Source organism: Pezoporus wallicus, unplaced genomic scaffold (assembly GCF_028554395.1).
Source record: "Pezoporus wallicus isolate ANWC-B61680 ecotype Strahan unplaced genomic scaffold, APGP_CSIRO_Pwel_v1 contig_2908, whole genome shotgun sequence".
NCBI classification, from domain to species: domain Eukaryota; kingdom Metazoa; phylum Chordata; class Aves; order Psittaciformes; family Psittacidae; genus Pezoporus; species Pezoporus wallicus.
Genome location: NW_026642179.1, coordinates 5,921,483 through 5,948,125, shown reverse-complemented (window position 1 = coordinate 5,948,125; position 26,643 = coordinate 5,921,483). Strand labels below are relative to the sequence as shown.

Genomic DNA, 26,643 nt, shown 5'->3' with positions numbered 1-26,643 from the left:
TATAGAAAGAGTTGTACTTAAATATGGAAAAGTAGTTATTAGGTGGCAGGTTGAAACATTTCATGGATAAGAGTACTTCCATATTCAAACATGACTTCCTAAAAATCACTTGCCATATACTAAATTGGCCAAATCTTTGCTCTTAAGGTAACTTCTAAAGAACAGCTGCTTATAAAAAGCTACACAATAGGAGTCTCTTATCCCGGTGTAAAAACTTTATTTCTAGCTTCCTCTTTCCACAAGAAGCACAGTCCTTTCCTTTGGGTTTCTAAATTTCATCATGGTAGATTTCCAAATCTATTGTCTGGAGGGGGTGGGGTGGATCATGGACCTATGTCAAAGCCCCTCAGTAAACCAGCAGAGGCCAAGAGCTGTTGACTGCCCCTGCACATGTGCATCCAATGAGCAAGGTGGTTAAAGAGCAATTGTTTCCCTGTCTAGGAGTGTCTAGGAGTCCTGACTTGGAATGATGGTCAGTTTTATGGTCTTGTGGGATAGTGCTAGGCTCTTTAATATGTCTTAATTATTCACTACTTACATTTGCTAGGTTAAATCATGTACAGATAGAGATAAATCAGTAGTGGATAATGGATTTAGGGTTCCCTTCAGTGGGAAGGCTAAACATTAGTCAGTGTCTTCAAAGGAGGGTTGTTGGGATACTGCAACACTTGATCTTGGCTATGATTCTACCTAGTAAAACTGTCATTTGTTTTAGTGTTGAAGACCAGATGGAACAATCATCTCTCTACTTCTGGGACCTTCTAGAAGGAAGTGAGAAACCTGTGGTTGGAACAACATGTGAGTGTCTCTTCTAGAGAAGTAACTTAGAGACCTGAAATGTGCATGCTAATTAAAGCATCTTGAAAACAATGGAATATACATGGAAGGCTACTAAATTAAGCACTTCCAACTGCATGTGTTCGCTCAGTTGTCCAAGGGTAAACTGCTGGTTTCTTCAAGTTCTGTTTAAGTACACCTCAACAACAATACAGCATGATTTCTTTTTCCAGGTAAAGGCTTACTCTTTCTCTAATGTACTAGCACCTTCTTGTGGAATAATGATGGTAGTAATTCAAAAGCTGATGCATGAATACCTTACAGAACCAGCAATGGGAACTTTTTTGAATAGTTATGTGCAAATAGCTTAAGACTGGAACACTGTTCCCAGCCAAGAAATGCTTAGTTGAGTAAACTGATGTGTTTTACAAAGCTTCATTGGCCCCAGGCTGAAGGTCCCACAGCACTGAAGATTGTCTTGTAGGAATTCCAGGCTCATACCTGTTGTCTGACTACAGTGCAGGATACCACACTAAGGAAGGATAGTCATTAGTGGAACTTGCTGTGTTTAACCATGTACAGGGCAGTCTTACTTTGACCTGCTGCAAGTGTCCTCATTTTTCAAGCACAACAATCTGTGGGACTCTACATGTTTTATTCCACTGTGGCTTAGTTTCAACAACCATGGTTGTAAACCAGCATATATGTTTTATGTTCCTATTTAGAACACAAAAGAAATGTGAAGAAAGTCTTTCCTATTGCAAACAGATCTTGCTTGTCCCATCTACTCCAATCTTGTAATGGCTGTATGGCAGTATCTTTTATTTGTAATTGACAGTGTTGTTGAAGCTATTGGACCAGAGCATGAGTGTACCCTGTCTAATTTCTACATGCAGATAGTTGAACTGAAGATTAAGTGTTAACTCTTAACTCTTAACTCTTTTCATGTAGTTCTGGACAAACTGCAAGCTGGCCTTGCATTGTTACAGGCTGGTAACTTTAACTTTGTGTCTGTTGACATAAATTAATAGCCTAGTTATTTTGAACTCCAAACTTTTGTAGCTTTTTGGCTATAACCTAAACTTCTGTGACTTTTTGTAAGTAACTCTACCCCTTTAGTGTCAGTCTTGCACAAGCTAAATTTGAGATAAAGCTATTATGACTTCTTACTAGCATTCACTGCCTTGGGAGAGAATTTTCTATACCCACATTAAATTCAAGCTACAGTTCTTGTTCACGTGGCTGTTGCTGGTAGGAGTGATCTCTTGCTGAGTATTTTTCCTGTTTTTAAGACTGCTGTTTCTCTAGCTTCTCTGAAAGAATTTGTAGTATGATTTCTGGGGCCTTATACTCTATGTTGCTGTCTTTTTTGCATAAAGGGGAAAACTAGACAGTTCTTGGAGTACACAGTTAAGTTTTTCTTTACCAAAACTTCAGAGGGTTAAGTTCAGTCTGGAGCAGTCTCTTGCTTCCCACCCCCTGCTTGTTTCTGCAGTTCTTAACTTTTTGGTCTGAGACTTAACATCTTATCACTGGGAAGAGGGTGCTGTAGGGCAGTTGCATAATGAGTTTGTTTGGCTTTACCTTTGCTGCAGTCCGTACAATGTGCTTTTAGTGTCAGTGCTGGCTAGCTTACAGGATAAACAAAGGGTAAATAAATTTGTTTCTAAGCATGTGGGAGACTAGGTAGCTCAGTGTTGACCTTGTGTGTGTTTAAACACAGGTGGCAGTCTTACCTCTGGCTTGCAAAAGTGCTTTCAGCTGTAATATATAAAGCAGTTTAACAAATACTTTCCTTTACTAAAACACTTTATTGCAATAAGTCAGTAAGATTTGTGAACCTGGAAAAATTGCAGTTTATGTAAAGGGAGGGAATAAAGAGTTTTGATCTGAATACTCCTTAATTTCAAATTGTAATATCTTAACTGCATGGATTTTTACTCTTCAGATAAACACATGAAGGACCTGCTGTCCAAGCTTCTGGACTCCCGCTACTTTGAAAGTATTCCGACGCCTCGCACCACTGCGCCAGTAAAAGAAATGGAAGAAGTAAATAGAAAATCTGAGAGAACAAGACATGTGTCAAAAGGAGAGCCTGTCAAAGAACCAGGTGGAATATTAGAGAGTTCAATTTCTGTGTCATTGTGTTGGGATAAACTTGAACTGAGCACTGACTTTTCATAGCTTGAGATTAAATCTAATCCTGTGCAGTGGCTTACTTGCAATGTAGCAGATAAAATAGAACCTTCAAGGCTTTCTGCCTTATTCTGACAAATATTGTAGGGGAAAAACAATCTAATTCTAATAAGATGTTTTTGTCACCTGAGCAAGTCTTCATGTTCAAGGTGTGAGAATTGTCTAGTTTAGAGAATGCTGCATATTACAATAACCAAATCACAAATACTACAAAATGTTTCTTAACTCCACAAATTTAAAACAGAAAATAAAAGGTTGTCTAAAAATACCATGTTGAATGACAAGCTGAGCTTTAGCAATTTGCACTACTATTTGAGTAGAATTAAAGACTTGCTACTGCTTGTTCTGCCTTTCTGCATTTGATCAGTTGAAACAAATTAACATCCTTTCTCTAGAATCCATTGCGGAGCTTATGAAGTCTGAAATACAGCCACAGGAGGTAAGATATTCCACTGCTAATTGCTTTCCTTTAGTATATGATTTATCAGAAATATAATGACATTTCTGCAGCTTGCTTTCTAAACTTAAGGGAGTCTGAACAGTAACTTAGGTATTGCTTTACGTAGAAAGCATTGGTTTGGTTGCATTTCTATTTCTAAACCCAAATTTATGGTTTCTGTGGGATATTCTGGGATAAATGGGCCAGGATTACATGAAGTAGTATAGTACTTTAATACTCTGGTGCTTTCCTGAATAAAACCAAAGCCTCAGCCTTTAGAGTGGAGACAAACTATCTAGTGTACTGCAGGGTAGAAAAAATACACGCATACTAAAGCTGTCTCTAAAAGCTAGGCTTATTGCAGTAAGCTTGATACTGGCGGGGTTGCAAATCTTTCTGATTTGTCAGAAAAGTAGGGGTCTTAACATAGACTTGTGTGCGGAAGGGTGTGTAGACATGTTTCAACAACCATTAAGTCATTGAAACACATAGTCTATACATGTTGAACATGTATAGACATGTTTTGACAGCTAAGTTGAAGTTTAGTACTCAAACTTCAACTGGCAATAGCACAAAACCCATTAAACTTCAAAATGTGGGGAAGGGTGTACTTCTGTAACAGGGAATACTGGTTCTTGAAATGCTGAATCATTAATTCCTAGATATCCCATTAGAGGGTGCACCCCTGAACAAGTTTTTATAACCTGGTACCTGATGCTAAAGGCTTATTCTGGTGACTTGTCAGAAAGTCTCAGCTAGTGAGCCTTGTACATTCTTCATATATTTACTTCCTGTTTATGACAAAGTGGTAACTAGGGAAAACTTCAGGATGCCTTCACTGAACTCAGAATTACTGATAGCAAATGTAGCCTGTCCAGTTGTAGAAGTCCAGAGGTACTGAATCTGAGAATCTAGTGACTTTTTAATATTTTAAGCTCCATTAAGGATGAGGGTTATACTTAGTTACTGGGTCAAAGACTGTGTGGGAGGTGGTGCTGCTGTTCTTAGCAGAATGTCTGCTAATCTAATAACACAGCATTTTAGATGCTTAGGAGGAGAGCTGTGTTCATAAAAAGTCTCAACCTGATACCGTAAGTGCCTAGGAACACCAGTTAGCATTGAGGATAATAGATTTACTCGGCTCAAGTATGTATCACTTGTGCTGCACAGGACTGTTTCCTGCTTCTCTGGCCTGCCAAACAAAGCTAGTCTGCAGTGCTGTAGCATAAAGGCATGGCTGTCCTTATAGTTTCTACAGCTGATACTTAAACTGTCTGGGCTCTGCTTTTAGTCAGAAGTTTTCGGTAGCTGGGTGACCTAACTTACCTGAATTGTAGTAGCAAAATGTTTTCTTGGGAGCCATTAAGTTTCTCTGGTCTATATAGTTTCTCAACAGGCGTTATTTGCCTGAAGCAGAATACTCTGTCAAGAAGAAGCCAGAAGAGCCAAAATCTTGGGAAGCTGGGTATGCTAGGAAGCAAGAACCTCTGAAGTCCTGGGAAATGCTTGTTGATACTGAAGAGCAGGAGCAGAAGCAGAAACAAGAGACCTTAAAGCCTTGGGAAGCTCGTGTTAGGCAGCAAGAACCAAAAAGACCAGATTCTCCAAAGCCGTGGGAAATCCGTGTCAAAGAAGAGGAACAGAAGCGTGAGCCTGCAAAGCCCTGGGAGACCTGTGTTGAGGAGGAAGAACAGAAGAAGCAGGAAGCTCCAAAGGTCTGGGTAGCACGTGTCCGAGAGGAGCAGGAGTCCTCCAGGCCTTGGGTAGCAAAGGCTAGGGAAGAGCAGGACCAGAAGAAACAGGAATCACCTAAGCTGTGGGTAGTAAAAGCTAGGGAAGAGCAGGAACAGAAAAAGCAGGAGTCCCTAAAACCTTGGGTAACCAAAGTTAAGGAAGAACCAGAACAAAAGCAGGAATCTCTAAAACCTTGGGTAACCCAAACTAGGGAGCAACCAGAACAAAAGAAGCCAGAACCTGTGAAATCATGGGAAATGCCTGTTAGGGAAGAGCCAGAGCGAAAGAAGCAGGAGCCTGTGAAGGCTTGGGCTGCACATGTTAGGGAGGAGCCAGAACAAAAGAAGCAGGAGACTCCAGAGGCTTGGGAAAAAGCTGACAGGCAGCAGCAAGTGTCATCACAGCAGTTACAGAACCCTCTGAAGTCCTGGGGAGCTGCAAGTATTGGGCCAAAGGAGCAGATGGGGCCAAAGAAGTTTGATATGGAACCCAAAGAAGTGAGTTGGCATATGTAGTATTACCTGTCATAAGCTTTTGACACTAGTGTATTGGACTAAAGCTACCTGTTAGCAGAGGCTTTACAGAATGCATTTTATAGGCCTTTATTTAGCCCTGTTAAATTCTTGGGGAAAACAATTCTGGCAGTTAAAGCTTAGATTGGAATACAAGATGGTTTGGTTTACTTCTTATATCAACACAGTATTGCTGTGTTTGAGCCTTGAATAACTGCTTTATGCGTAAGACAGAAGACATAAATTAGTTCATCCCTAGTTACTGGCTCTGTTCACCCTTAGCAGTACAAAGCAAGTGTGACTCAGCCAGGAATCAAATTGTATGTGTCTGTATGCAAATAGCACTTCAGTAATTCTTTTTAGGCTTTTGATTAAAATAGCTGCTGATTCAAGGCAGAGCTAGATCAAGGAATAGCAATGGTGTAGGGGCTTATGTATGTATTTCCAGATGAATGCAGAAACCATACTGTTGTCCTGAGGTGTTTAACAAATAGCTATAATTTTAGAAATGTAAAATGAAAGCTGCTGCAGTGCTCACAGCTGAGCAGGCTGCTAGCATCTGCTTACGTTACCTTTTTTCCCACCTGTACTCGGGTAGTAACAGTTTTAACTCAAAACAGATAACTGAACTCTGTCTTCCATGTTCTGTCGTTAAGAGCAGTGTTCAAGCTAGAGTGAGACTTCAGGAAGAAAAGCAATTTTGTGTACAGTGTTGTACTTTCTTATTTCTACAAGAAAGCAGAGATCTGTTAATTCCATATTACACATGGCAAATGATTAAGTTTAAATCTTGTCGGTAAACTTGACATAACTGGAAAATGGATGTTCTTGTGCCTAGAAGCGGGACCGCAAACTGAAGGTTGAACCCGAGATTAAGAGAGTATGTAACATGCAGCACTGGGTAACAAAATGGGATTAAGGTGTTTGATTAGTCTTTACACTTGAGCTGAGTAGAATCTGTTCACTGGTGGTACAGGTATAAAACCTGGTGGCCTCACTGAGTAAATCTGAGCACAAGGAGGTGTTGTGCACCCAACTATGCATAGTATTACTGAAACAATCTGAGGTATTGGAATAATTTTGAGCACTTTAAGATGCCTTGGATTTTCTGGTGTCAGATAACATTAAAGCTTAAATGCAAGTTGCTTGTATGAACTCTTGTTTTTTACATAGGATGGGCAGATGGATGGCTTAAGTGATAAACAAAACTTTGATGCAGTAAGAAAAAAGGAATTTCTCCAGTCAGTTGGAGAAACTTGCAAACTGCCTAAGAATCTTCGTAATGTGCAGGTGTGCATGTCAGCAGAACTAAACCAAATGAAATGCTGGAATGTGAGATTGCTTAAGATGGGTTGCTGAATTAAGTGAACAAAGCATATTTTAAGTATTCAAACTTTGATTTCCATAGACCTTGGTGAAACACCAGCTGCATTTGTTTTTGCTTAGTAGTTATTGACAAATCTGATATCAAAAGTATATTGACTCAATAGAAAGGTACTATCAACCTAACTAGGTTCCATATACAATTTTTTAAAAAATTAATATATCTTTGACTTGTCAGGTACATACAAAGCACAATTAACAAAAATACTGAAATTTGAGTAAGGAAATTTCTCTTGCATTTCTGTATATGAAGAAAGAAGAGGCAATGCAGTGCTGTAGCTGGATCCATTTTGCTTCCAAGGACAATCTGTAAATGGCCTTGTGCAGGGATCTAGATGTGGTAGATAGAAAGCCTGTGTCATTGCTGCTGGCCTCTGGAGCCGAAGTTAACCTTTCCTTACTCCCTGAAATAACTTAGAGCCCTGAGTTCTTTAGATAAACTACTAGGTTTTGAGATCTTGAAATATGCTTAGTTAACTTAATGTACCATGAAGGGCAATACTGAAGAAGTTGAACTGAAGTGCAGGCCTGTTAAGATGTTACATTATTTAAATATTTGTGCAACCCGTGGACCATTAAACTTGATTAGTGCTGAATTTGTGTCTTGCTATGTGAAAGTAGCAAGGCTTGCACTGTCATTCAGTGCCATTGAAATAGTATCTAATGTGAATGCTACTCCAAGTAGGAAGCAAATGTTGATTGTGTATCTACATGGTAAAGCTAGGGCCCGAATTACAGTTCGGGTATTACCATCCCAGCTTTCTTGGTACTCCACAGCTAACAAACCTAAGAAAGAATTGTGGTATCAGAATTAAGTTTTACTGGCATGTGGGGTACTTGAAATGTATGTTGGTGTTGCACAGAAGTAGACCTTCAGTCTCTAAAATTCAAGCTTTAACAGGAGTGCTTAGTATATTGGCACTCTGGTAAAATTCTGGAGTGGTCACTGTGTCTTTACATTGATTTGCAAATGACTTACCAGGTCCTAAACCAAGTTCTAAGTATTTCAACTCCATTTTTAGTCAGTTCTCTAGACAGGAACAGTTGTTGCCGAATGTATAAGAAGTGTTGAAGTTAGGTTTCAGGAACATATTGTTATGACAAATTAGACCCTAAACTTTCCAGTGCTGTGTAAAACTGACTTGAATGTTGCTTGAACCACTGATTTTAAGTGATCTCAGGATATAAGTTTGATGTGAGCTGGACTAACAGGTTACTACACTCAGAATCTGCCACCATCTTGTATTGACTTCCAGAAACATCTAACTGTAGGCTAGAAAGAAAATTTGGTTTAAAACTGCCTTAAGGATACCAGGTACCTGCTCTTTCTCAAAGCATCTCTTGCAAAGGCATAAAATCTGGATTAACTTCCTGATACTTTTTTGTGCATGTTCTTGTACTGCACTTGATTACTCTAGCTTCGAAGACCCAACTGGCAGTAAAATAGCAAATTGAGGTAACTTAAGTATAGCTACTTTAGGCTGGTGTGTTTTAATATATGCAGGAACTGGAAGGTAACCTCTATGGACTAGAGAGTCTCAGTGTTTTAATCCTGGCTTAAAGCCCTAATATCATACATGTAACTCCGTATGCTCGCTCTTCTAGTTGGAAGAATGCTATCAGGATAATGTACAAGTGTATGAGCTGGGGAAGGAGGTGAAGACTCTTTAACAAATTGTAAAAGCATACAGAAGACTGTATTGTCTTTGAAATCACAAGTGAAACTGCAATTTCTGCTGCTTCCATGGTGTTAAGGCTGGTTTTAAATGTGCTTAATGTGCAAGTCTAATTTACCTAACTAGTGAACAATCTTAATAGCTGTAGACACTGCCAGACTTGACCTGGTTAGGTGACTTAACAGTGAAAAACTTGCTATCCGTTTGCAAAACTGCAGAACGGTTTTGTAGTGTACTTGGGTCTTAGTAAACTGCAGTGAAGAGGAAAAAAGTAGTAGAACAGTTAAACCCATAATGGATTTACCATGACAGCAAGTGTTTTAAGATTGTTTGCTTATAAGTGAGGGCTAATAAAGTGATGTACAGGAAGATTGATTCCTAGTAACTTAATCTATAACTTGCTGCGATTTAACTTTATTCAACTGTATCTTTTGTCCTGCAGTTAGGTTCTTAATAGCTTTAGTGTCTCTTCATTAATGAAAACTATACAGCATAATGCATGTGCATGCCTCAGGAAGTCTTAAGACAGTAGTACAAAGATGTGCTCTTGGCTCTAGGAAAAAGTAAAACTTCCCACAGCTCAACAAGTGGCTATTGTGTGGACCACAAGTATTAGAAATGGAGTCTGCCATAATTAATGTGCTGCATGTACATGGATTGTGCTTTGTGAAGATCACTAAACCCTGCAAGATTCTTCCATGTTTGTTTTACTGGAAATTCTGCAAATGATAGGTATTAGTTCCAGGTAACTGCTGAAGACATGAAAAAGTAGTTTGGGGTTTGTTGTGCTAAAATTGGACAAAGAGTACTCTGTCAATTTGTGTTGAATTTGTGATGAATGTCATGGCACGTACCCTTCTGCCATATAATGGCAGTCTTCTAATGAATTCATACAAATACTCGACTGCTATATAGTATATTGTAGTCATCTCCTATTGGAAAGATAGACTTTAATCTCTAGGAAAGTAAAGGCTTTCATATGTTCCTATGTGTCTCAACATTTGGGCCAGTTGAAATAACGCAGCTATTGTCTTCAGAATTGCCTCTCTCTACCTGCAGAGACAAATGTAAGAGAAGCAAAGCTTTAGAGAATCACAAAAAATAATGGGTTTAAAATACTTGTAACAAGCCTACCACTTCAAAAGACATGTTAGGCTACCTAGACAGTCTGTTGTTATTGTCACCCTGAAAATAACAAGGCTTCTGCTATCTAAAGAGTTTACTGTCATGGTTTTTCTGATACCTTAAACTTGCTTATTCTCTGACAAAACGCTTCCCTCTTCTTAATGTGAAGTGAGAACAAGTTGTGATGAACTGTTAAGGGACCATGTGAAACAATCAAAGAGTACTAAGTTCCTGCAGAAGCATTTAGCCACAAAATTGGGCTCCCATGTGGGAGTACAGGTGTACTTTTCATGCTAGACTTTGAAAAGTTTAACATAATACTTACTGCAGGAGCTGGTGCATAAAGAGTATCTAGCTTGCTAGTGGAAGCACCTTGGTCTAATCCTGAGTAACCTGCTTGCAGTGTATCTCTTGGGTGCACTTTCTTCAGAATGTCTGGAAATGCCATCCTAAAGATATGCACTTATTGGTGTGGGCTCTACTGGGACGGGGAGTATGTTTTAAACCTTGAGTGATGCAGCTTTGGTTTTTAAGCTTGTTCTGGCCTTCAGCCTGGATATGTGGGTTTCCTAATGATGCACTAAATGTCGGCAACTTATTGTCATCTTGTACACTTGACTGTATGAAGCTGAATGAGGTGAATTAATGTTGTGGCAACAGTAAACTGCTGTTATTTAATGAAGTGAAAACTTGATTCAGGAAATATCAATGACAGCACAGAATTCCTTGGCCCATGTTTTCTGACATTTATAGGTTGCTCTGGAAGTATATTGGATAAGATCCTTGTCTCGCTTCCAGCATTAATGTATTCTCTTCCTATTAGGTGCCTAAACCTGTACATCAGCCAGCTGCAGAATTTTGTTCTACTTCAACTCTTCCAAAAGATCCAGTGTTAAGAAGAGAAAAACTTCAGGATCTGATGACTCAGATACAAGGGACTTACAACTTCATGCAAGTATGTGTTTTTTTTGATTTTTTTTTTTTTTCTCTGCTGTTGTAGCACACAGCTCCAATTCCTACTGGGTTAGGGAAAACAGTGCTGCCAATGTGTGTTTGCACTGAATGAATGTAGCTCTAATTAGCTAACAGCAACTTGTCAAATGAGACTGTTTCATTTATATCTAGAGTTTAATCTTTTTTTTTATCAACTGATGATCTTTTCACAAAAGGAGTCCATTCTGGATTTTGATAAAGCTTCACCAAGTGCCATTGGTTCATCCCAACCACCTTCAGTTACTCCAGCAAGTAGTCCTTCAGGTAGGTAATACTGTAAGTGTGAATTGTATGCGGGATTCCTGCAAACACTAACAGGATTTGGTTGGGCTGTAGATCAGTAGGCCTGATGAAGACAGCTTGTCTAATTATAAAACTATACTAATGTCTGATTTAAAAAAAAAAGAGGCAGCTCAAACTGCTTACCTGCTTATTAGTTGCTGGAGGTGGCTTAAGTTGGTGTATCTGCCTGGAAATGGAATGTTTGTTTAATCACTGACTGGCATGTGCATCTGAACCTAGCAGCAGAATTGACATGCTGACAACTTGTCTAGATGTGGTGTATATAAACACAAGCTGTGAATGAGTTCAGGACAAAGGGCAGTTTTCTGGCTACACTTGGAAAATGGGAACTTGTTAAGAAACTGTTTGGGTGGCTCTTCAGCTGTGAAACCAAATTAGCCAGTTTATTACACCTTTCTAATATAGAAAGTGGGTATCTCTTTTGTGGTAGAAATATTCTTATCATTGAATACTTTTCCCCTTTTACAAAAAACTTTCAATGGAGTGTAGTTTACTGATGCTAATTCTAAATATTTGCAGTGCACACACTTGAAATAGTGTGCATTTTCATACACCAAATGCTTTCAAAATGTAGAACTGGGCACTGAAACTCTATGAAATGTTTTAATTTAAAAGCAAATGTTGCTTAATGCATTCTTTTTTTACAGCTCCGAAAGAACAGAAACTGCCAAGTCAGAGTGACTTTCTTCAACAGCCCCTTCAAGTAAGTTGAAGTAACAGTCCTTAGTGAAGAGGCAGAACTGTAGCCATGGAATGACGTACAGGTTATGCACTACAACAGACTTGGTACTTCAGTTGCTTTGTTTGTTGTCAGTAGTTCTGTAACAAATTTCGTGTAACAGTAGCTTACAAATGTAAGGTCACTCACATGCTGACAGAGTTGGCTGCTCTTCTGCTTGAAAAGCAGCAACAAATGTTTGAAGTTTCTTGAAGTAAAAAGTATGTTGAGGACATGCTGAAATAGTTTGAATACTTAACCTATAGATTCAAGTTGTAGCTGATAATTTTGTGCCAAAGAACATGCTGCTGCTTTGTTATATAGTGCATGTATTCATCTTTGATGTCTCCACTTACACCAAAGGTAGTGTGTCAAGCTTTGGCAGCCATGGTTATGTGAACCTTAAAATCATTTGCTGTACTTGAATGCATTGCTACTTTGGGTTTTAAATAGGTTTCCTTGCCACGAACAAGAACTCCTGAGAAACTTAAATTACTGTTCAAAGCACTTCAGCTCCTGCCTCATTCTGAGGTTTACTTGAAAATGCCCAGAGTGAGTTTCAGTGAAACCAAACATTTAAGACAATATTTAAAAACTTTATCTCTTCTCTTTTCTTGCAAGGCTGCTGCTTCATCCATTGCACTGCATGGTTCAAATACTTCCCTAGCATCTGCTGATCAGACTCTTTCTGGCTCTGAAACAGAAGACTTGGTGACACCACAGACACCACAGGTAATATACCCTGGGCTTCACTGGCATTCAAAAATCTGTGATAGCTAGCCCTAACACAAGCTGTGGTGGCACCTCTCCTGGAACAATATAGAGGGACAGAATGGAACTAACCACAACAGTATAGCCTACATTTTGGAATACCTAAAGATGGCCGGGAAAGTTTTCCTAATCCACATGAATGCAATGTGAACAGTCTGCCCCTTGAAATGGAAAGGGTGTGAGATGAAGAAACGCAGGCTAGAGTGATGCATATTTTTGTGGGAACATACAAGCAGCTTGAATATTTGCTTTGGTTACAGTGTAGAATACTCCCTCTAATTACACAGAGGATGCATAAGTTGTGGCATTGTCATGAAATAGCAGACTTCTGTGTTAAGGCTGAGGTATGTTCTCTTGAGCAGTAACTGAAAAAACACTGACTTGCTAATGTTCAGCCAAGACCTTAGATTTTGCATTAACTGTATGTGCAGTTAAGTCTTGAACTAGCATTCAGATATTGTTTAGAGGCACAAATAATGTTTTAGTTTATGCAGATCACTGTCTTAAGGACCCCTTGCTTAGTGTGATGCTGTCTTCAGAAACACAGCTGGCTCCTCCTCTTAGAAATCTCTAATACAGTGTATATAGATTATAATGGGGGAATGTTAATGCTTCTAAAATGTTTTTGCTGATGTACATGCCATCAGTATGCTGTGCATGTAGCATTTACTATATTCCTTAGTAATACTATATAGGCAAATATAACAGTCTTTATGTGAATATTAGTCTTGCTGCCCCTTGAATTGGCAATTTTGGCCTGGTTCTTGACACCTTCTCTCACTTAGACAGTGTCAGAAGACTTCTTGTGCTGACAAGGGTTAAGTAATTTTACTGTTTAATATGCATCCAGAAGACTTGTGCTGTGCTCTAATGTAGAGCATCTGATTTAGTAGAATGCTTCTAGTTTATCTGCAAACTTATTGTTTGGAATTAAGGTTGCTTGTGCCCAGCACCTCTAGTCCCTTGGGCTTAGAGTGTGGTTTCTTTTCCAGTCCTTCTCATAGAAAGCAGTAGATGTGCTGAGACCAAAGCTTAACCAGGGAATACACTTCATGGTGACAGTGCGCTCTCCTGGCATGTGAGTGCATACCAGTTCTGATGCACCTGTGATGGTATACACAGTGAGAATGGAACTGGTAGTCTTTAGCCCTCAGCTGTGCATCTAAGTGTAAGCAACTCTTTTAAAATTATAGTGTGAACTAACTAGAACATGCAGGTTTTGAAAAATCAAAGGAAGCTTGGCTCCGAAGCCTTGTTCAACAGAGCTTACCAGAAGCTTAACAGATGTCCTTGTTTAATTCAAGGAGACAGATGTGTATCAGACTTCATTGTAACAACTGGTTGAAGCAATCTACATTTCTTAAAATGACCTGATTTTTGTAGTGCTAGTTGTACAACCTGTTGTGTAAGAAGGATAATCAGTCTGAATCTCTAATGCTAATTACTTGAAAATTTTGGCTAAGGTGACTATTTAGTAGATCTACTTTGAACCTAATTTTTATCATGGTCTTTCAAAATCCACTTATTTTAACTTAGGCACTGGTATTTTTATAGCTCTAACAGAAGCTTGTGCTTCCTGCAGTACTTTTTGTAATAGCAGGTGCATGTATGGCTTCTTCTAGGCATCAGCATCGCTCTCTCAAGAGACTGAGAAATATACTTCCCAGCCACTGTATCAGACAAGTCCATGTATTTCTGAGCCACTTATACCCAAAAAGATTGAAATTGCCCAGGTAAGCTATCACAAATACAGGGGGTAAGGTAAATACATTGGTTATGAAATGTCTAGAGCCTTGCATTTCTTTGGCTTCTGATTCCTGTAAATACTGGTATTCTAAATTAACACTTCACTTTGCTCTCTGCACAGATGAGGCTTAATGCTGGTTAATACTTGGTCTGGACAACTCAGCACTGTTGTAATCTAAAACATTGAGAGGGGAAAATAATGAAACCCCCTAAACTTCCTGAGTTCCTTTAGAAAAGAGGAGTCACTTTTAATATCAGCCAGAGAATCATCTTCCAATAAATGGAACAGAAGGCATTGTTTCCTTAGTGGTGAGGAAAAAACCCCTAATATCTCTTTTGTGAAATTATTACCCTGTATGGTATGTATAGTAGCTCATAGGCACATTTCACTTAATCAGCAGAGACTGCAATAGAAGTACTGTTTGCTGAGGATGCACAGCAAAATTTGGAATTGTAAGCAAAAACTATTTTGTAGCTTTACTATGTCCAAATGTCATCCTGTAGAAACTGCTGACTTCTGTCAGTCTAGGCTTTAGAACAAATTAAATGCTCTGATACTGCCTGATAATTATCAAGTGACCATTCATTACATTTATTCTTCCCTCAGGCTACTGTTCCCCTCCCAAGTGAGCCACAGTCACCATTGCCTACTTCAAGCACTTCCATGACACCAGTACCACCAGCGCAAAGCTTTCAGTCTCCTCCAGCAAGCAGCAGTTCTGTCACAATAACAGCAGCTCCCTTTCAGGCTATGCAGACTGTAAGTTTGCAGAATGATTTACAATAATGATGGTAACTTAGTTGTAATACTAGGGAACTGGATCCTCTTGATAGAGTATGAAACTTCATAGATCCTTTTGATTCAAGGATACATCCTGGTTTTGCTCTGTATAGTCCCCATATCAAATACTGGGATATATTAGTATCCTCAAGGAACTAAGGGAGAAGTCAGACCTGAAATCAACAGATTCATAGCTATGCCCCAAGGTAAAGCTGACTGTACTTAAACTATTCTTAAGCCTAGATTTTAAATAATAGATTGCAGAGGAAAAAGGAAATCTTCAAGTATAGCTGTTAGGATGAAGAGCTTTCCAAAGCCTGAACCTGTCTTGCTGCCTTTTAAACTGTTTGCTTCAGTGCGATAATACTTGGACCACTCAACTCATGCAAAATGTGTCCTTGAAACACTAACTCATTATCCTATCTTGTTAACAAGGAGTCAATATAGATGTCTGGGGAGTAGTCCACACAGACTGTATGTGGTGTTTTTTGCAAACAGATACTGGTTTTTTTTTCAGGCCATACGTCATTACTAATGTTGCTACTGCTTAGTAATCTGCACTGCAAGCTTAGAGGGACTCACAGGAAGGGTCTCTGTTTAGTTGTTAATGTTCCATTCTCTGTACTTGGTCTTTCTTACTCCTCTGATACCTTCTCAAGATGCTAGAGACCTTTATTTAATGTTCTTGCCCCAAAGCAAGTTTAGAAAAAAGTCAATCTCCAGAGGCATCCTCTGTTTCAACAAATGTCACAGTGCCATTCCACAACTTGCCAGATGATCTGCATCTGGCAGTATTGATGTACATAGTAGGATTTGGTGGAAGAAGATAGCTAATAGTCTTTTAAAGCACAGGATCTAACTAAAATATGTGACACTCTGGTGTGGTCTGCAGAAAATCATACCATGACTTTTTCCTTGTTTTTTGGCATTTGTACAAGAGTTTCAAGTAGAACCTTCCTCAAATGTACAGAATCAGATAAATAAGGGAAGTGATGGCAGAAAGGTGTGTGGTTTGTTTTTTTTTTCCAAGACAGCTCTATTTAAATTATGTTAAGTTGCTAGGTGGTGATTTTTGATGAAAGTGGAGAAGTAGCAGTGTTCTGATCAAGGAATCCAGAGTCTTTCTGGGGACCCAGTTTGTAATATAAGCATCTGTCATGATGTAAGTATGGAGTAGGTCTCAGTCATTCAGATTATATCTCTACCTAGTGTCTGTGTTTGAAGTGCTTTTGATCTTAATGGTACCACTGAAAGTATACTTGAATTAATGCTGTGGAGTTTTCAGAGGTGTTAAATATTGAATATTTCTCTTGGGATTTTTGGGTCAAACTGGCAAACATCTGTCACTAATTGCCAGGATGTTAATTCCTCTTCTAGTCATAGTAGTCTTTAACTGTGCAGTACTTTCTTCTTCCCTGTGTTGCTTAGATTCTCACAACTGACAGGAAAGCACAGCCATTGGATCTCAGTAGATAGCCAGGAGGTAGGTGGTTCCTTGCCAATAATGGGAGTACAGTGACAGTAGTGGAAGCATCTGATTACATGTCGTCAGGTGTCTGAACATCCTGTTGCTGCAATTGTGCTTATAGAAGCCTAAAGGCAGATCCTACTTGTAGCCCTAGTTTGTTACTAGAATTCCACCTGTAACCCTCACTGTAAGGAAAAGAAGACCACTTGCTACAAATACTTCAGGATGTGGGAGTTGACAGCCTTGCTGCACAGTATCCTCTTCTAGAAACAGGACTGCTTCTGTTCACTTTGATCACTTCATCTGGTAAATTAAAAAAAATCAATTTGTTATGGTTCAAAACACTTCAGTGTCATGAGGGATTTCTGTGCTGTCTCCCTCATGGAGGTGGTACTTGGTTTCTTGACCTTGCAAGAAGTGTTCATTTCCATTTTAATTTTAGAGGCTTCTGCAAACTGACAACAGTTGTCAAGCTGTGAAGCTGTTCCTTTTGCTCTGGTCTGTCTACAGACAGTTTATAGTCTTGGGAAATGATCAGATGTACCTCTAGACTCCAGTATCAGTACTGCTGACAACTCTTTATGTGAAATTTAGATGCTTTTACTTGAAACAGACTTCTTTCCTACCTGATCTTGGTGCTAGCTGCTTTTGACAATGTCAACTCTTGTAACTTTGGGTTATTGGCTATAAAGCAGTAGACTCACTGGAGTGACTGAACTCTGGTTGATTAAATTTAACTAACAGCATCCTTGCGCCACCCTTCTGCCCAGTCTATAACATTGAAATTTGAATTACAAAAATTAGGTTACATGTTTACTCTGAGAGAACTTAAAACAAGAGGAAAGTTGAAGCTCATTTTACCAAAGGGGTGAAGGCTGTCTAATAGAGCAGACAGCAGTGTTATATTGGGTTCCAAGACATGTATAAAGACAAATTTTTCCTAAATGTGGATGTCTGTCTTGGTATAGGCTGTCCCAGCTTCATGTCAAAAGCTGTAAGATGAATTTAATAGTGGATTTCTCATAGAAAGTAGCTTACTGTATGGTAACTCTTCTGTTGAAATATGATAGCTATGGTCAGTCAAGCTGTTTCTTGGGTAGTAGCTACATGAACAGGAGTAACCTTCAGAAGTACACTGAGAGGGGAAAAGGATGGGTTGAAGTAGTCGCTTTGATTTATTTCTAAGAAACAGGTGTTCCAGAAACTGACCTGGGGGTATGAATTTAAGCTACAGCATAACGTGGTGGCACTAGGCAAAGCCTTTAGCTGGTAGTGTTAAGTATTTTCCCTGAAATATGTTGTAGGTGTTTAAAGTGAATGCACCACTGCCTCCACGTAAAGACCAGGAAATTAAGGAGGATTCTTCATATTCAACCGGATATAACCAGAGTTTCTCCACAGCAAGTACACAGACTCCTCCTCAGTGCCAGTTGCAATCTTCTCATGTTGCAGAACAAACTTCTCTTTCACAAGAATCTCTGTCTTCAGGTGAGAACTGTATGTGTATCTATTTCAAGAAGCTTTAAAAGATATTTAGGTTCTAGTATTTTAACTCATTAATATGTGCTGTGAGTTATAACTCAGTGAAAGTCTTTAACACTTTTATAGCACCTGTTAACATTAGGGTTACATCAGCCTAATCTAGTTGATGATATGGTGTGTAAACAATTTCAAAACTGCTAGCAGGATGAAAGGCTGCTTCAAACTAGTTTCTATAGTAGGTGTATGGGCAATGTCACTTACATGCCTGAATTTCCCGATAGGTTAGAAATTCAAGAATGTGTTGATACTTGCCAGTCACACCATTGTTAGCTAGGAATTGAAGCAATGATGAAATACTCATATTTGGAACCATTAATTTGGTTTCTGGTAATAGACAGTGCTGGTGTTGTTGAATGCTAAACGAAGTTGGGGCGGGTTTTCAGTTTAACCTAAGGAAGACTAAACTTCTGATAGGTGGGGTCTTCTGCTGCCTTATTCAACACAAAACAGACCTGCTTGACAGATACTGTAACAGGAGAACTAATACAGCTGACACTAAATTTGAAATGAAACCAGTTCTTAAGTCTCAAATATTTTCCAGGATGAAAGAAAGCTGACAAATAGGGGTCTGGATTTCTAAGACTAATCACCTGTAGAACAGTGTTGGTTCTATGTGAAAGCTCTTAACCAGGTGTTACTTGATTTTTATTGTGGCTTGGCTATTTTCTTGATACTGCCAGCAAGCTTGTTCTGACCTATGCAACTGAATCTTGAATGCATTAGAGGCTTACACTGACAGTCTGGGCTGTCTACAGTATATTTCAACAAGCATTACATTCCACAGAAGAAAATGGGAGGATACCCTCTTATTTGAAGTAATGCAGGGGCAGGAAAACAGGATATTCTGAGCAGCTTAATGGATCTCTGAACTTCCTAAGGCTGCTGTTGCTTCCAGGTGTGGTAACTTCTTACAGCTACAAAAGCTTTAAATTCTTCTGTGCCTTCTGTTTTAAGCAGTGAATTATCAACCTGATGGAGCAGTTCCTGTTAGCAATGGTAGCCTTGCCTTTTATCCAGCACAGACTAATGTTATTCCCAGACCGCCTCAGCCTTACCTTAACAGTCGTGGGTCTGTCAGAGGATCTGCTAGAGGTGGAAGGTCACTGGCTAGTTCATATCGTTCCCCTGGTGGGTACAAAGGTATGTCTGTATTTGCTACCACCTTAAAACTCTAATGCAGTAATATTAGAATATGATTTAACATGACATGGCAGAGCAATTTCATAGCCTTTTGAGTTATGAAAGTGGAAACTTTCATTAACAGTTTTTTAAATTATTTAACTATATAGATTTTGCTTGCTATTTCATTTACTATTCTGAACTCCTTTCCCCCTTTTATTCTTGGCATCTGTCTTGCTAACATTCTGGGCATGTATTCTCTTCAGATAGCACTTGTGGTATTTGCCCAAAACAAGGTACTCTTTGCTTAGCACTGCTGGCTTTAATATTACCAGCAGAAACTGGGATGCGGGACAGGCTCCCACTAGTGGAGACCCCTTCTGGATTAATAACAAACTGAAGAGATTTAAGAGGTTTGTCTCTGCAAGTCAGTTGCTATCTTGCTGCTAGCTGAAGTACTCCAGAAAGTTTCAGCTGACTTTAAGCAGATACTAACTTAAGATTGTTGGTAGCTGTGGCCTGTTCCACTTCGGAAGAGCACTTAGTCTATCACAGCTGTTTCAGTTATTTGGCTGAGACTGCTCAATAGCTGGTAGCAACATGTACCAGGCAATGAGTTGTATAGTTCTAACTTGACAGCAGTTAAGGGTTTTATAGTGTCTGGTACTAAATGGCTTGCAGCTCTTCTTTGCTACTTAGTCTGATAGCTAAAGAGGTTAAATAGTAGCACCTAAATGTATAACCATAAGAGATAAGCATCTGTAATAGCAAAAGAAAATACTTCTTAATTCTGTGTTAAATCCTGTTTCTGGATCTAGCAAATTTTTTCAGCTATTCTTTGAAGTCCCATTAGTATCAAACAAGCAGTTGTTATGGTCTGATGTTAATACTTCTAAGCATGCAATTTTGGTCCAGTAGTCCCGAGTAGCTAATGAAATGCTTTCTTTACAGGAGAAGTGAGATTCTGCTCCAAATTCTGAATAGGAATAGGTGTAGTTGCATATTTTAATACACATAGTAATTCCCAGGAGGGAGCTCCAGTTGTATTTTGGACTTGTACTGTAAACCAAATGAGGAATATCAGATAATCAACTTTATTTGAACAGGTTTTGATGCTTACAGAGGCTCACCTTCAATAACTAATGGCAACTATGGCCAGCTGCAGTTCCCTGGTAGAGACTATGCTGGAATGCCCTATTCTCAGAGGGTAAGTATTGACTTTGTTTCCAGTAGCCTTTTGAGCACTGTACAGGAGCTGAGTCTTCTACTGTAGGTTTTCATTACCTTCACAGGTGAACTGTTCCTTACAAGATGCTGATTTTGTTTCCTGGACAAAACTTTTTGAAACAGTAGGCAGCAGTTGAAATGGCTGGAAGGAGTCTCTGAAATGAAAACATATAGCAAATAAGATGTGATATGAGTCATTTTACTGTGGATTTTAAAGTTGGTGCCGAGTGCTTCTGTAATATAAAATAATGGAATGAGAATATGGTTGGGCAAAAATTCCAAAGAAACAATATATATGTGTAAGAATGCAAAGGGTTCTGGTGAAAGGAGAGTCTTCAGCTTTGAAATGAAATACATTCTTCTGTACAGACTAATGGACTTCTAAGAGACCTGAGATTTAAGGTATTGCTTGAACTGAACTATGTATAGTTCAGAAGCTAACTTGCTGGAAAGGGCATTGAAATAGCTCTTTAATTTCATACAAGCTATTGTAAATTTTCTGTAAGTAAGGCTGTTTATCTGCATCTTCATTCTGAACTCCATGATTGTCTGTTCTAGAGCTTGAATTAATTCTATAAATGAAAAATACTGTATTAGCACCACTTATTTTTAGATTTGCTTATAGCCATCTTCCTAATACTTCTGTTCTCTTTTAGGATGTTAATTACCAGCAGTGCTATAAACGAGGTGGGATAACTAGTGGTCCTCGAGCAAATTCAAGAGGTAAGGCTAACATCAGGTTCCCAGTGGCACATCTGTATGCTTGGGCATAGCAGATGGAGTGTTATTGTGAATAGTGAGGAAAATGGTGTACTGTCACTGATAAAACAGATTAAGGTGTGTGTAAATTAACCAAGCTAGATAGAAGCTTAAGTACTGTTCTGAAACAGTATTACGTAGCAGCAAATTTAATGCTACTATTCTCAACTTGGGTGTCTTTATATGTCAAAGTTCCAACATAATGGTACCTTACTGAACTTTCCTCACAAACTGATGAGGAAAACGTAGAGGGTGGTTCCAGTGTTGCATATGGCTTTTTCCATTAATTGCATGGTCTCCCCTGCTTCTGGGGAAGCTATCAGATCACAGAAACCTTGTAAGATAACTTTTTTCTATGAAAAATAATTTGTTTGGGAACAGAGCTTTACTCTGTATTTCCATGCTGGAGTACAAAACCTAAAGAAACACATGGGACTCGGACTCAAGCATGAATAGTGTGTATTTTGAAAAAGCTGTGAGCAAGATGATGTAATCCTAGTGTGTGTGCTGGAAAAAGCTGGGACTTAAGATGCTATAGGTGAAAAATGAGATGAATAGTAATCGTAGATTGCTACTTTGAAGAATAAATGGGAATTCTGGCATATCGGGAAATTTTAGGATAAAGCAGGTCAACTCAGTCTGAGGGAGGACTTTCAGAATAAACTTCAGAACAAAATTAACAGAAATATGAGATTGTGGTGAGTTAACAGTTGACAGCCATACTTATTATTGTTAGGATATAGCAACTTTAGCTTTATTTGGTATCTTATGGTGTTCCTTGCTGGTGGAAGTAACAGTGATTTGCAGCTTGAGTGATTGGTTAATATTTCTCAGATCTGTTAATCTGTTCATTTTAGACCTTTTTTAACTTGGAGGTTTGAAAAAGATAAACAGCTTTTTGAGGGGGGAGTTGAGGTGCAAAAAACTTAAAAGCAATTCTAGTTCTTCAGACTTAAAATATTCTAGCATCACAAGTCAATATGACCTAGGATGCAGTTCCAGAACAACAGTATTGAGGTAACCTGAAGTGCAAATTCAGGTCTTGAAGGTGACTAAATGACTGCTTGGCTCTTGGTAATTTGTAAGGTTTTTCAGAAATTACATTTTATCTCCTCTTAGAAGTTAGCATACACTTTTTTTATGCTGATATGTGTATGTGGAAATACTGAAGATAAAACTATTGCAAGCTACTGCCCTCTCTACTTAAAAGTATGAAAAGTAACTGTTCATAGTTAAATTATGGCCCATCTTGCTGAATGTAAGTGTGATGAATGTAAACCAGCTTCAAAGTTTTATTTTCACTGGGGTAATTGGACAACTTGCTGTAGCTGAAAGACAAATCTGTTGTAATGCCCATACATTTGCTGCTTAGGACTATACCTGCAGGTTTAAGGATATCCTTCTGTTACAATACTTACTTGTCATTGCTGATGATCTTTTAACAGCAGGGTGGAGTGATTCCTCACAGGTGAGCAGTCCAGAACGAGACAATGAAACCTTTAACAGTGGGGACTCTGGGCAGGGAGACTCCCGCAGCATCACCCCTGTTGACATGCCAGTGACAAGCCAAGCTGCCACCATACTACCAGTGCATGTCTATCCTCTCCCACAGCAGATGAGAGTTGCCTTCTCAGCCGCTAGAACATCTAACCTAGCTCCTGGAACTCTAGACCAGCCAATTGTGTTTGATCTGTTGCTGAACAACCTTGGAGAAACTTTTGATATCCAGCTTGGTAGGTTCAACTGTCCAGTGAATGGTACATATGTCTTCATCTTCCACATGCTGAAACTGGCTGTAAATGTTCCCCTGTATGTGAATCTCATGAAGAATGAAGAGGTCCTAGTGTCTGCATATGCAAATGATGGGGCTCCTGATCATGAAACAGCTAGTAATCATGCAGTCCTGCAGCTTTTCCAAGGAGACCAAATCTGGTTGCGTCTGCATCGAGGAGCCATCTATGGAAGTAGCTGGAAATATTCCACCTTTTCAGGATACCTCCTTTATCAGGACTAAAATCCAGTGCAATGTTTACAAAAGAGCTGCTCCAAACACCTTGGTGGAGGGGGGTGGACTAGCTTTGCACTTCTGACTTTATAGAAGATATGTGGTTCCATTACTGGGGGGAAATGATGGGTCTGTTGTGCAAGGTGAAATCATGAAGTTGGGGTACTGAATCAGCACTAATTTGGCACTTTATCAGTTGTGATGTAGCCTTGCTAGTAAAGCTGTGAATGTATATTGTTTGCACTTACTCTAAACTGTATTAATGTCCAGCTTACTACACTATTGATTGCCTCAAGTATGGGCTATTCACAATGCCTTGTTGTGCCTCAATAAAACAAGTTAATATGCATTTTAGTATTAATATTGCCAGTGGTCTTTATTAAATATATCAAACTGAGCTTGTTCCTGATGTGGTGCATACATGCATATTACGTAGAGCTGGTCTTCAGGTTACAGTAATTCAGGATAAACTGTGTAGTTTAAGTGGGATTACTTGCTTGTTTAGTTCTTGCTTGATGACATTCTTAAAAGTGTGTCCTTGATCAAAGTGAGTTCAAGATTGTTCCATACCTGCTTGCTTTTAATCAAAAGGTCAAGAAGTTAGTGAAATTCTACATCTTTCATTAGGGCTGTTTATTTTAAGTGCATAGCCTGTCAAAATCTAGCTTTGTCCCATCACCTGTCTTTCAGCAGTGATCAGTTAAAACTTAAACCTTGAAACAGTCACTGAAGGGCTGGCTCACACTTAGATGCAAATATATTTTAAAGTTAAAATTGATCCTTGTGAAGTACACAGGTGTATTGTTTCCCTCCCCCATGACACTTGAATTGGATTGTAAGGCAGTTTTTCAGAGAACTGCTGAGGAACTTAGTATTTGTAGTTGAAGCATGCTGCCTGCTTTCAAATCTTAAATGCTAGGAAGCATTTATGAAATTCCTTTCTTACAGCTAATGGGCTCTGTGACCAAACTTCAGCAATTTCTTTGGCTTAGAAATTGTCAAGCCATGATATGTCCTTGTCATGTCAACTACTGTAAAGCATTTCAATGTTTAAAATGGAAGATAAACTAGTAAAAAGTTTATTGGATAGGTAAGTCACTGGGTCTTTTTAGTTCTAAAAGCTTCCTAGCTTGTTTTAGCCCTAGGAAGCACTTCATCTGAGTGCACTAATGAGTGCAAAAGTGTGACTGGCATATGTGAAGATGAAACAAAACTATGCAAAGTAAAAATGGTTCAGCTATCTGCTTGTTGAGATAAAAGCAAAAACCTGCATGGGGTAGACTTCAGACCTGATATAAAGCTTCTGTTTCACGGTGACTGGTTTTGCAACTTCCAAATTTAAATGGCTCTCCCCTGCAGATGCCAAAACAAGTCTGGCATGACTTAATGAAGTTACTGGCATAAGATCTTGGGTTTATTCCAAGCTTAGATTTCTCTTTCTTATCGACTTGGAGAGTAATCATACTTTGTCTTGGTTTGATTACTTTGGCAAGTTCTGAGAAGCCTAAGCTTCAGGGAACCTTGTTTTTTCCCACTACAGACAAATGTCAAGCCTTAACTATTGAATACTAAGGCTGTATTTTGTGCTTTTAAACATGGTATTTCTTCAGCCAATGCTGAACAATCCCAGTAGAGGTTAAGTGGCAGGAATTTAACTAGCACCCTTTTCTTAGTGTTAACTCTCCTTGTATATACATCTGGTAGACAGGCCTGAGTGCTAGGATAACTAAGCTTGCAGTAGCTTTGTAGCTGTGGACAAAAAGTTTATTGCTTTTCTAATAGACCTACAACTCCTATATTGTTTTATTTGTAGAGCACTGTGCCAGTCACACGTCTCCCAGTCTGTCTATATTATAGAGACTAGTAAATACATGAACTCTATTGTGCATATAGCACTTAGATGGCCTTAGTGCAGGCTACTTCATTTAGCATGCAGCTTATCCTTACTTGCTTTATATGCAAGTGATAGATTTCATATGTTTTAAGAACAAGTTACTAGTACTTACAGATGCTGCTAATAAGCTCAGCCTTTGGCAACCTCAGGTGTGATTACTGTGAATACATAATATGCATGCTGCTTTCTAATGCTCTGGTTCAATCAGATCTGTAAAATTGCTATCCTGGCTTCAGCTATAGCAGTTATCTTTCTCCTTGTATCTGGTGCAATGCTGCATTTAGACTTTAGTCTAAGAACAATGCTGATAACACACTCATGTTTTAGTTACTCGTGAGCAGTGCTCATCCTGATTAAGGACTTTTTCAGTCTCATGCTCTGCCAGGGAGGAGATGAAGCTGGGAGAAAGCAGAGACCAGGACATCTGGCCCAAACTAGCCAAAGGGGTATTCCATACCACAGCATGTCATGCTCAGTATTTAAACTGGGGGAAGTTACCCAGAAGGCCCAGATTGCTGCTTGGGTCAGGCTGGTTATCAGTCAGCAGGTGGTGAGCAATTGTATTGTGCATCACTTGTGTTTGTTTTCCTTTCCTTTTCCCCTTTCAGTTTTACACTTCTCTCACCTTATTTTCCTTATTATTAATAGTAGTTTTACATTATACTTTAGTTATTGGACTGTTCTTATCTCAACCAGTGGGGTTTACATTCCTCTGATTCTCCTCCCCATCCTACCCAGAGAGAGGAGGAAGGGCTGAGCAGTTCTGAGTTACTACCTGGGCTTAAACCACGGCAACTGCTTGGTGGACTCATGTTACTGTTTGTTTGGGACTAATCTTATTTCTTACTGATAGGTCTACAAAGTTTTTATGTATCTTAGCTTGCATATATTTAAGATATCTGAGCAAAGCATCTTGATTTCATCCGTACAAGATGGAATTTTTAATGCCTAATTAAAGGAGTACATGCTGCCCCAGGTATGGGATGTGAAATCTTATCATTATACCATTCCTTGTTAGTAAACTTGATCATAAATCATGTAATGGATAGCTTTAAAAAACTTCATAGTTTATAGGCTTTATCAGTCTGAATTGGAATTCTCTCTATAGTGCAGCTACTTTAAAATGTCTTTTTCCTGATACTTGTTATTAAAAATAGATACAACTTGGATAATTTTCTTCTAGCGTAATAAAATATGTTCAATGTTATCCTATACATTTCTCACATTACCTTCTTAGCTAGAACTTTTACTGTGTTTCTAGTCAGAGCCATGGACGCAGCTTTAGCTAACCTCTGTCACAAAAACAAATGTAAGTACTATTGAACAGGTGCTGTCACAAAAAAGTTTTCAGACTAGATGTGACTAAAATGACTAGTACTGAACCTTTTAAATGCTAAGGCTATGTTTACAAAATACTTCAGAAGACCAAGCAAAGTACCTTTTTTTTCTTCCACACTAACAGCTGGCCAAAATCC

The 26,643-nt window shown here is 38.9% G+C and overlaps 1 protein-coding gene across 5 annotated transcripts in view; it reads left to right on the top strand.

The window, feature by feature from the left end:
• The window catches only part of CAPRIN2 (caprin family member 2), a 33,274-nt gene extending 9,643 nt beyond the window's left edge, over window positions 1-23,631 (top strand). The window contains exons 5-21 of one of the 5 annotated variants that reach the window (XM_057427963.1): window positions 716-798; window positions 2,726-2,887; window positions 3,369-3,412; window positions 4,798-5,643; window positions 6,497-6,538; window positions 10,666-10,797; window positions 11,012-11,099; window positions 11,786-11,841; window positions 12,478-12,588; window positions 14,250-14,360; window positions 14,981-15,133; window positions 17,927-18,110; window positions 19,119-19,304; window positions 20,390-20,490; window positions 21,167-21,233; window positions 22,715-22,737; window positions 22,882-23,631. In XM_057427963.1, the coding sequence (XP_057283946.1) occupies window positions 716-798; window positions 2,726-2,887; window positions 3,369-3,412; window positions 4,798-5,643; window positions 6,497-6,538; window positions 10,666-10,797; window positions 11,012-11,099; window positions 11,786-11,841; window positions 12,478-12,588; window positions 14,250-14,360; window positions 14,981-15,133; window positions 17,927-18,110; window positions 19,119-19,304; window positions 20,390-20,490; window positions 21,167-21,233; window positions 22,715-22,737; window positions 22,882-23,283 (2,791 nt within the window). In that variant the 3' untranslated portion in view covers window positions 23,284-23,631. Of the gene's footprint in view, window positions 1-715; window positions 799-2,725; window positions 2,888-3,368; window positions 3,413-4,797; window positions 5,644-6,496; window positions 6,539-10,665; window positions 10,798-11,011; window positions 11,100-11,785; window positions 11,842-12,477; window positions 12,589-14,249; window positions 14,361-14,980; window positions 15,134-17,926; window positions 18,111-19,118; window positions 19,305-20,389; window positions 20,491-21,166; window positions 21,234-22,714 lie in introns of all 5 variants that reach the window. The other 4 variants (XM_057427966.1, XM_057427965.1, XM_057427961.1 and 1 more) reach the window with 4 other exon arrangements.
• Window positions 23,632-26,643: the final 3,012 nt, after the last annotated feature.